Source organism: Osmerus eperlanus, chromosome 5 (genome assembly GCF_963692335.1).
Source record: "Osmerus eperlanus chromosome 5, fOsmEpe2.1, whole genome shotgun sequence".
In the NCBI taxonomy this organism is placed as follows: domain Eukaryota; kingdom Metazoa; phylum Chordata; class Actinopteri; order Osmeriformes; family Osmeridae; genus Osmerus; species Osmerus eperlanus.
In genome coordinates, this window is record NC_085022.1 from 18,840,606 (window position 1) to 18,853,043 (window position 12,438).

At 47.6% G+C, this 12,438-nt stretch overlaps 1 protein-coding gene across 1 annotated transcript in view; it reads right to left on the reverse strand.

Annotated features, from left to right (window-relative positions):
• Positions 1 to 12,438, reverse strand: part of shank3a (SH3 and multiple ankyrin repeat domains 3a) — a 113,547-nt gene that overhangs the window by 46,339 nt on the left and 54,770 nt on the right. The window contains 4 exon segments of the mRNA XM_062460829.1: positions 507 to 623; positions 2,846 to 3,013; positions 3,509 to 3,660; positions 4,069 to 4,177. Of these exon segments, the coding sequence (XP_062316813.1) occupies positions 507 to 623; positions 2,846 to 3,013; positions 3,509 to 3,660; positions 4,069 to 4,177 (546 nt within the window).

Sequence of the window (12,438 nt, forward strand, 5' to 3'; positions counted from 1 at the left end):
AACGAAAATCAGTTTGCATTTAACCAGGAGTGCAAAAAGTATTCGCTTTTTAACTGAGGGTATAAAAGCGAATAAGGTTTAATGGCAGATTAAATAAGTGCAAAAACAGAGTGGTGCAAGGAAATGTAAGGTGCAAAGTTTTGCAAGAGTCTAAAGGTGTTACACTGAGTCACAGCTGGCAGGTGGGGTGGGGTGAGGTGGGGTGAGGTAAGGTGGGAGGTTAGAGAGTGGAGTCGACGTTTGAGTCCGAGGTTTGGAAGGTGGACATCTGAGGGAACGAAGCAGTTGACTGCTACTCGAGCAGCAGTGTCATCGTCTGTAGGGCTTCCCACATGTGAAGGGACTGCAGAGTCTGTGGCCGGGGTGAGAGGAGTACTGACCAGGTAGGGGATCAGAGCACTTCAAACGAGCACTCACAAACTCTACACACACACACACGCACACACACACACACACACAAAGACACCCCGCTCTCTCACTCCCACAGCAGACACACAGTGGGGTACCTGGTTGTAGAGAGCACACACGTGCAGGGCTGTGTTTCCAGACGCATTCTGCCCACTCATGTCGGCTCCGTAGAACAGCAGGTGTTCCAGGTGTTGCACGTGGCCGTGGCGACATGCCTGTGGGAGTGAGGAGGGAAGGGGGGGGGTGGGTTGAAATAAGTTCCTAATCCATTCGGGGTACACAGTACTGCAGGCTCTACGTTGTGTACCTGGATAGTGGGCCACAGTAGAGCGGTATTGTATGGTGGACAGATGCGCTAGCTGGTGGAATGACCTTGAATTGGTCAGTTTTCTCCCTATCAGAAAAGTCCGCGGATGAAGGGAACAGGCCGTTTCGCCCCCCTTCATCTCAGGCCTGTTTGAAACACAAACAAGCACACACACTCGGCCTCTCCCCATGGTTCTGTCCTGGTCAGAGTGACAGCACGGAGGCACAGCGCAAATGAAGCTGGGATTGTTGTCTCTTATCAGACCTTCGGCTGTGGATCCTATTATTCACCAATGGCCCTACTAGAATACTGATGCTTGGGAGACGAGGGACAGAGACGGAGAGAAGGAGAGAGAAAGCGAGAGCAAGTGAGCGAGAGACAATATAGAGAAATAAAGAGGCACTGACAGAGAGAAAGCAAGAGAGATGGAGAGAGAGAGAGAGAGAGAGAGAGAGAGAGAGAGAGAGAGAGAGAGAACAAGAGAGAGAGAGAACATCTGTCCTACGGTCCAGTCATGCCTGCCCAAGAGGTCATGCAGGAGGAGCTAAGACTGAAGATCCAAGCAGAACACCCTTCAGGGTTCTCACTATTGCTACTATCCTTTTCTACAGCATCTCAATATTCCTCCCTTTGTTTAATCTCTTATCCCTGAACGTCTTCATCTCTTCTTTTTTCTCTTGTGTATTGCGTTTATCTTGCCATTTTGCCGGTATCACACTCATACTGCAAACCCCCTTTTCCATCTCTCAGCTCCCTGTCCTCGTCCGATTGGTCCTCTTTCTCGCTCCCTTTCAGGGGACCTCTAAGCAAACCCCTTCTGAGGCTGTACTGTGCAGCCCAAGTGTTTGGACAGATGGGCTGTCAGGGAGACACCATACTTTCAGAGAGAGAGACAAGGCTAGACATGCAGGGGGGTAAGCATGGTCTCCAGACAAGCTACAAAGATGAGGGAGAGAGAGAGAGAGGGAGACAGAGAGAGGTGAGAGAGAGAGAGAGAGAGAGAGAGAGAGAGAGAGAGAGAGAGAGAGAGAGAGAGAGAGAGAGAGAGAGAGAGAGAGACGTGGTGGGTAGGTCTAATGATGTGGAAACAGGGGTGTTAGGCATATTGACAGAGGCTGCAGCACCCAGGCCTCCGTGGCTCAGTTCTTGACGCATCCTTCTGTCTCACGCTGTCTTTGCACTCCATCTTCCTGCTCCCAGTCTTACTTCTGTTCGAAGTCAAATAAGGAACTCATTTTGACTTTGAATTGACGAGAAAGTACTGGATGACATCTTTTAAAACATCAAATATCCGTTCCATCAAGTCTTCCATTTTCCAGGTCATTTCTTTTTATTCTGGTGATTGCTCTTCTATGTTCCAACAATTTGACGACTCCCAAATTTGTCTCCTTGGTTACAGTCAAAAAACAAGCACACACACATACGTTCTGTACATGCAAAGGCTACTCTCTCTTTGGCTACCTAAACATAAACTAAAAATCCCAAAGGGCTCGTCAAACAGTGAGGCAGCACTAACCATTATGTGTAGGGAGATTCTGGGCATTGCTGAAGGCTATGTGTGTATGAAGTCTCCACATTAGGCAGCATTTGCTCTCCTTACTGTGCATCAGGAAGCCTGATATCTGCCACGGACAGACAGGCGCTTGTCCATAGACCCCCAGGCCACTGGTTTATACAGTAGGCCTTGGGAGTTCCAGTCAGCCCGTATTACAACCGAAAAATATTGTGCATGTTTTTGCGTGAGTGTGTGTGAGTGTTTAACTATTCTTGTGGAGACCAGGAAAAATGTAACCATGGGGAGAGTTTTGGGGTTAGTTAGAATTTCTGTTAGTGTTAAAATTACATTCAGGGTTGGGGTTGGATGTTAGGGATAGTTCTAGGATTAGGGTTAGGATTAAGGTGGGGTTTGGTTTTTGGGTTACTGTTAAGGTTATGGTTAGGATTAGGGTTAGGTTTGAGGGTTAGGGAAATAAAGAATTTTGAATTGGATCGAATAGTGAATCCCCACAAGAAAAGCTAAACAAACACGCCCATGTTTGTGTCTGCTTCACATGTGTGGTTTGTGTGCCTGGCCTCAATTGGAGTGTGTACATTGGTCTGGGGGTCAACGTCTGTGTGTGTGTGCGTTACCTGATGGATCTCCTGCCAGCCGTTCTCGTCCACACAGCCCACCTGAGCGTGGTCGTGGAGCAGCAGTTCACAGCAGTAGGGGTCTCCTCCCACCATAGAGCTGTGGTAGAGTGGCGTCAATCCTCGACTGTCCTTGTAGTCAGGTGATGCACCCAGGTCCAACAACGTCTAACAGCCGGGAGGGGGAGGAAGAGGAAATAGGAGGCAGCAGGAAGTGGATAAGGAGTGAGAGAACGGGGAGGAGGACAGCGGAGGAAGAGGAGAAGGAATGGGGAGAGAATGATCACAAAAATCACTGGGATGGTTTTGAATGGATTGTATGCACTGTGGCAATGACTCTGAATATTCCAAAGTGTTCCATCCAGGAAATGGGCAGGCACAAGAGCAGACCTGAACAGCCCTAGTGAAAAAACGAAAACAATCACATGACTCATGGAAAATGATTCAAGTCCACTCAATGGAGACGCAGAAGGCTTTGTGATGGGGCTGCAAACATGCAAAGAGCACCCAGACTAATTCAATAGTGACTCAGGTTGGGGCTACACCATTTTAACAAGGCCAGACAAGAGCACTTCCAGTAGTTCGTACACACCGGAAGAGGCAATGGACTGAAGTGGCTTCATGGGTATGGATGTGTGTAGTGTGTGGGTGGTTTTTACTCACTATGAGCGCTGTATGGTTCTTGGTGCGCACAGCCTTGTGCAAGGCAGTGATGCCGTCTCTTGTCCTGAAGTCCAGGTGAGCCCCTCCACTCTTCAGCCCCTTGATAAGCTCTGCACAGCCCTCCAGCTGAGACGCCATTGTCAGGGGACATTCTGCACACACGCGCACACACACACACACACCAAGAAGAGGATGCAGAGACGTGGTCATTGTGGTGCAGTGTTATATTCTCTGTTCCCTGTAATGTCTGCCCATCCAGAAAGAGCACAGGTCACCCGTTCAAACATCAGGTTATAAACACTCGCATTAACATGAGCATATTAGCATGATAAGTAGCCCAGACTCATCCAGCATGCATTTCCAGCAGGGATGGCTGAATGGCCGTGTGTCTGGCCAAGCTCTTCATCGGAGTCATACCCCTGGCAGAAACCATTCAGGAAGACAGTGTGCTGCTCTGTGTGGGATTCTGATTCAGGGAGGGTGCAAAGGTTCATGCCAATCACACAACGTTCGTTTTGGGGGATTTTGTTTGGGGGGCCTAGAGGCGTGGAACTCCTGACCTCCCGTCTCTGGGTCGTGGAAGTTGGGGTCCAGTCCTTTTTCCAGGAACCTGGAGATCTTCTCCATGTTCCTTTGCTGAACATACTCCATGAACTTCTTCAGGTTCGCCTGTGTAAGAAAGAGAGAGACAGACAGAGAGACAGAGAGAAGCAGAGAGAGAGAGAGAGAGAGAAGCAGAGAGATAACGTGTGATTGCATGATGTAACCCTCGTGTGGATAGGGTGTTTAATAATGCAGGTGAGAGATGAAAGCTGGAAGCTCACAGCCATCTCTGTGTGTGTGTGTGTGTGTGTGTGCGTATTTCTACTGTCAGTCAACATGGAAAAGTTAGACACAGCCTTGGATACGAACTTATTAAGTGAGGAACAACACGCCTCATTAAGAATGAGAAAACATAGACTATGATATGTAGTCCAAATAAAGGAAAACACAGTCATCTTTTACCTTGCATTTGGACACTGCCCTGTGATGAAACACCAGTCATCCAGCCTGATCCCATTCAGGATCATAACGTTCATTAAATACACATGCATCTTGTACGCAATGCATGAGAACTCATTCATAAAACAACAGTGCACACTTGCACAGAGACATACTGTAGTCACAGCCTTATCTTCCATTCCTTCACTGGCATATCCTGGACATTTATACACGGAAGTTTCAGAACCTCGCGAATTATAGAATGTTAAAACACAACTTGTTGATTTAATCTGGTTAGATCTTGATGGATGCATGGATCATTGTTCAAAATGTCCAAATGTGCAAAACAAAAAAAGTAGAACCAACACAACGGACTGACTTCAAATGCCCTGTACTGTAGATAAGACATTTTAATAGCAAATACAATATTGAAAAACCCTCAGAGGATTCAACAGAGACACAGTCCTGTTTGAAGTGTAGGTTGTGGCTCTGCAGCGAGATAACATCACGCGTGTGGATATGATCGCTCTAGGTGAGAAGGGACTCGCCACAGATCCTGTATCATTACTGCATTCTCTCAAGGTTCCCTTTCTGCCTCACTTGTTACATAACAGCCGCATGCACGAAAGAGCTCCTCACCACACACAGACACAGAGAAATACAGACACAAGTACAACGAAGAAACTCATGCAGACACATGCCCCAACAGATGCAGAGGCATTCACATTTAACAGAGACACATGAGCATAGTGAGCTTCCACCAGGCTCACTGCCTAACAGAAACAAGCGGGCGTTTCTTCTTCTTTGTACCACTCACCATGTGTGGCGGCAAATGTATTCCTCGTTCTTCCCAAAAAACGCTCCCTTTATTCCTCCTCAACCTCACATCTCTCCCCCTCTCTGTCACAGTCTACCATCTCCAGCCCTCCCGCCTCGAGTATCCTCCCTCCTGCTTACTCTCTCTCACACACACACACACACACATGCTAGGAGAGGACCGTTTCTACTCAGTGCTACTCTCACCATCTCCGAGTATCACTGAGTGAGAGAAATTCACTTCACTACGTTTTTTTTTTTCAGACGATCTGTGAGGCAGTTGTTATGGTGATGGGATACAAAGAGAACCTTGGCAGTCAGTGAGCGTGTTTGGGAAGAGCACTGCGCGCGTGTGTGTGTGCGCGCGTGTGTGTGTCCTTGTGTGTGTACTGTATAATGCAGATGTGGGGCGGAGGGATGGTTTGCTAGTGATCTGCTTTGTTTGATGTGTGTGATATTTCCTCTGGAGTGGCGCTCTTGTAAGGCTCTTATTGCATAAACAGTATTAACTCTGTCTATGACTCCCTGTCTACTCTGTCTCTCCAGCCTTGTGGTCTCTACACCCTCAGATTACTCTGCCTCCTCCAAGACAGTCTTCAATCCTGAGGACATATTGGATTTCTCCTCTCCTACCCCGAGGATGTAGCTATCAGTTTAGAGTTTCCCTATCATCACCTCTCTGAGGATACATGGCAGTCATTTCAAACCAGGGACGGACTACTGGAGAACAGAAAGGAGAGAGAGAGAGAGAGAGAGAGAGAGAGAGAGAGAGAGAGAGAGAGAGAGAGAGAGAGAGAGAGAGAGGAAGAGAAAGAAAGAGAGAACAAAGAGAGAGAGAGAGAGAGAGAGAGAGAGAGAGAGAGAGAGAGAGAGAGAGAGAGAGAGAGAGAGAGAGAGAGAGAGAGAGAGAGAGAGAGAGAGAGAGAGAGAGAGAGAGAGAGAGAGAAAGGGAGAGAAAAAGAGAGAGAGAAAGGGAGAGAAAAAGAGAGAGAGTACAGTCTGAGGTGATACTTTATAGTCCGCCGTGCCGGAAGCAGGCACGACACGTAGCAATAATCGAGTTCTGTGATCCAGAGCAATTTACCAGGTTATTTACAAGAGCAGATAGCCTCCTGATTCAGTTGGAGTCTCACTGTGGGCTGTCCGCTCTCTACTCTCAATGTGATTATAGATGACGCTCCAATGGGGCCATTTGATTTATGCTGTGTAACTGTGTCAATAATAGAGCTTTAGTGAGATAGAGAGAGACAGAGAGAGAGAGAGAGAGAGAGAGAGAGAGAGAGAGAGAGAGAGAGAGAGAGTGAGTGCCTATCTCCATCCTTCAGTCACTAATTAATTCTGGATGCTCCTGTGGATTTTCTTCTAAAACTCAGAGCAAAGGGTGGGAACCTCTGCTCTGCTGTGTTTCCCCCTGGCTTCTCCCCTGGCCTCCTCTTTCCTGGCTTCCCCTCCCCTCCCCTGGCCTCCACTCCCCTCCATTCTCTCCCTCGGCCTCCCCTCCCCTGGCCCCCCCCTTCCCACTCCAGGGCTTCATCTGCTGCCACCTGATAAAGCTCAGAAGAGGAGGCCAGGAAAATCAAAGAGACCAAGCAAATCCTATGTTTGTCCGCATGTCTGTGTGTCCCTCTTTCGTTCCCACTAAGACTCCCAGGTCCGCAGACTGTCCAGGTGAACCCATGGATGATCTGATTCAGAAGCTGAAGACTGTCAGGCTCCTCCAAGCCCCCAGTCACCCTTCCTCTCGTCCCGGCAGCAAGGCCCCAGGTCTTAAGAGTGCTGTAGCAAGCTCCGCCCGTCTGGGAAGAGGCACAGGGCTCCGCCTGTTCACCCAGAATCCACCCTGATCTGACGCAAGCCGGCAGCACACTGCTTAGACAACAAAACACCACAGTACCAGAACAGCAAAATAATCCGGTATTTCATCAACAACGGACAGAACACTAAGCAGCCCCTGAGTGATCCACTTTGCCATGTCCCTCTCCTCTCTGGTCTGGGTCTTAAGTAAGCAGGTTGAGGATGGACCCGGCCTTGACCTCTCTTTCCCAGATGCTGAATGGGGAGATGAGGCTGTTTTGCTGGAGGGCTACTGAATCTAAATCAGACCCACACACAAGGAGTACAGCTTCCCATTGCAGCCCCTACTCAGGAACATTAGTGCTCAACAGAAATACCACAACAGCTGGGACAGCAGCTATTGAAGCCTGAGTAACTGTGAGCAATAGCACAGCTGAGATACATTCAGTTATCTGCATCAGCTCTACATCCGTCGTCTTATTGCATCTCCACCAAATCAACCGTGTGATAAGGCCTGTCCGCAACACGGCAGCCGAGGTCCTGATACCACTTCCTGTGGCAGCATGCATATCTCAAACATGACGTTAACAAAGTCACCCTGTACACCCGCTCACCTTGAAGCAGCCGGAATGGGGCATGCACGTGTCATCGGACTCTGCATACTGTGGGGAACTCCCAAAACGCTTTGGTTCAGCGAGCATGTTCCAGCTCTCTGCGGGAGGGGGGCAGGGGTTGATGATGGTGCTGCCGCAACCACAGAGCTGTCTGACATTGCTGTAAACGGTAGTCATGTTAAACCTGATTCCGGCCGGGGGCCCACACACATCCTGACACATCAGGGCTGCCAGCCACTGCTACCAGAAGGGCCACGGCTTGACTGGAAGTCACAGCGGGGTGGCGGAGGCAGGCCTCGGCCTTGGCCTGCTGTGCTATGCGCTGAGCGCTGAGTGCTGTGTGCTTTGAAGGTGGGTTGAAGCCAGCTCTGTTGGCCTTGAGACCCCTCAAGCAGAGTTTCCATCCCATTTCACTAAAGTGACTCGAGGCCAGAGTGTAAAGAGCCTCACTAAGCAGAGGACCCTTACGACCTCACATCCTCTACATCTGAGTGCTCACAGTATACAAACCATCCGACAGTATATTAGGCGGTTCTAACCTTGTCATCGGAATACAAGCCACCGTATTTGTGGTGTTAAAGGTTTTCCTGTTTCTTATTTATCTGTGCACCACATGGCAGACATACTATACATCTGTGGTCAGGCAAGGTGACATCTACAAGAGACTGGACAGGCTTTGGCAACTGTGTAGCTTACAGTCTTCAGCCTCCATCTTAAGGTTCATTTTCAAAATGGCATTTCCCCCCCTCATTGAAACCTTTTTCCTTAGGCCAAAAGAATTTAACAAGTTTTTATTTGTCAGTTTATTTCTATAATTCATGGATTCCTTGCAGAGCTTGGTGGTCTAGAAGCATGTTCCCATTAAAAATGTACTAGAAGTACAGAAACATGGAAACACACAGGACAGAGTCACATGGATAAGAGGATGGAGGGAGAGACAGAGAGACAGAGAGACAGAGAGAGAGAGAGAGAGAGAGAGAGAGAGAGAGAGAGAGAGAGAGAGAGAGAGAGAGAGAGAGAGAGAGAGAGAGGAGAGAGAGAGAGAGACAGAAAGATGAGGAAGATGATGAAGATATGGAAGACTAGAAAAAGGAGGCAAAGGTACATCAGAATGGGAATTTGAGAAAAAGAGAGAGAAAGGAGAGTTTGGGAGATAAAAGCTTGTTAAATGGTGTTTTTACCAGTTCCTCACCTCCTATCATGAGGCACAGACCCGAGTGAGGAGTGCCAGCACTCACAGTGAGAGCACAGTCACACTAACCCGCTCAGAGCACTGCTCTAGCGGCTATCTCTGCAACACCAACAGAGTAATGTTCTGTGTCAGCCAATCCTACTTTGTAACCGTAGCCTCAGAGTCAAGCAGTGCATTTGTAACGATATCAGTAAATAAACATGTTGTGATGTTTGCCTACTGTTTACACACAGCAAGCCTAGCGTCATACTGTGCCTTTGCAACGTTCAGGGACAGTGCTATGTCACCGTTTTGATGACACTATTGGCTACTTCTAGGCCCAGAGCAGATCCCGAGTCCATCTCAGCATGAACAAACCTCAGACAGCTTTTTGGTGGCACTGCTAAGAAGCCCTCTGAGTGACAACTGACACTGTCACACAAGTAAACTACAGTGCCCACCAGCACAGGTATACACACTAACGCATGACAACACAGACTTCTTAGTAGACTGTACATTGAACTTGTCACTAATCCTTATAAAGAGTGTGTGGGCCTGAACACCTGACTCTTTATAGAATATTTTTCAAAAGCAATAAAACTAACAAATGATGAACCAAAGAGGGACCAAAACATGCTTTAACTTCCCCCCTGATTGGTGAGGTCATTTGTTGAAAAGCTTATCGAAAGCTTATTGTAGACTAATAATGCTAATATGTTAGGATGCTTTTGGCATTCACTTCAATTTATCAGTGACCTTTCATGCTTAATGCAAGTGCCCCGTGTTAAATTTGTAAAAGGAAATATTTCATGGATGCTGGTTCCTTACTCAAGAAGACACTGGAATTCACAACAACACACACTGAACAATGGTTCATAAATATGGACATAATTGACATTAAGACTGCATAAATTAGTCAGTTTGGTGTAGTACGATGTTTTAACAAAGGAGATTAAGAGCAACGTGCTCACACTCCCGAGCACATGCTTACTGTAGGCTGTAACCAATCTGTTGGCTCAAATCTATTTTGAAGCATTGAATGTCAATATAGTCTGCTGAATGCATAAAGACACAAAGTGTTTAATGTTAAGTGTTATGTTGATGGGTTTGGAAGGAGCTCCATATCTGAGCATTTGAATCAACCTTTGGGTCCTAATGTGGGTGTTTAAATTTCCCTGAGGGCATATAACTGCTACTTAGAGCCGCACAATGCTTGATATAAGCCACCAGAAGGGATCAGAACTATTATGTGAGTATGTGTGTGCGTAGACTTTATGTTAATATTAGTAAATATCCATAGCTAGCATGCTTTACATGTAATACAGGGAGAAACAAAGGGGAGGGGCGTGTGTTGTGCTCGGGGCCAGATCTGGAGGAGGAAGCTGCATTGTGTGCTAGCTAGAGTATCTCAGACAGACAAGCATTACTGAGACACAACCAGCCCATCAATGGAAGAGTGTGTGTGTGGGTTTGAACATCTCTGAATGAATGTTGGAGACCTCTTTCATAGACGTGAGAGTGCGAGCGCATAAACACACACACACACACACACACGTACAAACATGCAGACACACCACACACCAACTGTACTAATTCAGCATAGCCATCACACATTTCTGGTATGATTCACTGGTCTAATTCAACAAGCCACCACATGCTAACGCGGCAATGAATTTATGTTACCATGGCAACAGTCTCGAATGCATGGATCATCTAGGGTGTTTACACACAAGTTTTTTTTACGGTGTATGTCTGCCCATCACACTCACATTCGCGTGTCTCCCCCCCCCCCCACATTAACCAGTAACATCATGAAGATCAGGATCATTTCCCCCTGGTCTGAAATAATATCCTTCCTCCTACAGGTTTTTCAGAGAGAAGGAGGAGGGAGGGAGAAGGGGAGAAGGAAACAGCCTGGAGAGAAAGACTGGAAGAGGGATGCTGCATTTTGGAAGAGAGAGGAGAGTGGGAGACAGAGGCAGAACAAGAGACAGAGAGTGTGAGGGGGGAGAGAACGAGGGAGAGACAAAGAGAGAGTACAGAGAGAAAGAAAAAAACAATAGAAAGAGAGAACGAGAGCGATAGAGACTTGTTCACAGAGAAAGAGAGAGAGATTAGAGAGAGAAAGAGAGGTAGATAGATAAATAGATAGATAGATAGATAGATAGATACTCTGATGATCCTGTGCAGCCAGCAGTCTGACAGGCAGGCAGCATTGTGCTACAGTAGACCATTACCAGCCTGATGGTAACACAGGTGGACATCCACCAACAGATCTCCATCCACCACAAAAATACAGTACCGTCAATCACCCCCCCGCCCCTCGCTTAACTACAAATATATTACATTGGCAGGTCCAAAGCCATGTGCTGACACAAGCAATCTGTGCAAACCCCCCCCTCTCTCTAACACACACACGCACGCACACGCACATTCATTGTAGCAGTAAATTACCGTGCTTTGTTTTTCAAAACAAACAGCAGTATTCGGAGGGACGTCAAACAAAATGTATTCCCCAAGCAGAGTGTTGCAAGCATTAGACAGATAATCCCCAACTTGTTATATGCTTACCAATAGGTCGGGATTGTCAAAAATGAATTCCAAAAACAAGTAACAACTCTACTCAGCTTAATCCCCTCGGAGTCGTCCCAGCTTGCCCTAAACTGACAGCACTCAACACCCGAAACACTAAACAAGTGAGGAGTAACAGAAGACTCTAGCCACAATGACCAGAGATTTTTTTGTCCAGTAAGTAGATAAGCACCACAACAAACAAAGCATAATTAGCAAGCCCTCTAGCCAATCTCTGCTACGGTGACTTGTCTCCGTGCGTGTGTGTCTATGTCAGACGCCCGGTCTAAAAGAGTCTCAGTAGTGAGAGGGTCTGTGGGGTGTCTAACCTCAAGGGCCCGGCTTCTGATGGCCCTTTCCGGTCGCAGCAGCATGGTGTCTGGGCTCTGTGCTGGTCCTGTACGCTACAGCCAGGCAGGGCAGGGGGAAGCAGACCAGGGGACGAGAGGGGAGGGCAAGCTTTGCACAACTGGCTTTGTGTGTGTGGACCGTCACCGGCTCCCCTTCACACCCCACCCCACCTTGCACCAATCACTGTAACACACACACACACTGTGCACACTCAGCCACTCCATAGAGTAAAAGCTAAGTATTGTTCGGCATAGTCTGCACTATCATAATTAATGTTGTGCTGACAATAAGGTTATACCCGTCAGCCGACAAACACACATTCGTCACAAAAACACATCACAAAAAGCTCTGGGCCCTTATTCACATCTCTGTCTGGGCTGTCAACTGAGAGCTGCAGTGGTCCAGAGGCAGACCATACATGAATGGCCTAACGTTTCATCCAGCGTCATTCAGCAGAACACAAATGGTCAAGATAAGATGTTGTTTGGTTGTGAGGTAAACCAGAAGGACTGCTCACTGCAGCAAAACTACACAGAACTCTAGTGGCCCTGCAAGATCTGCCCCGAGATCAGTTAGTATTGCAGCAGTACAAAATGACTCAAGGCAATCTGCCACAAACACAATAACCATTA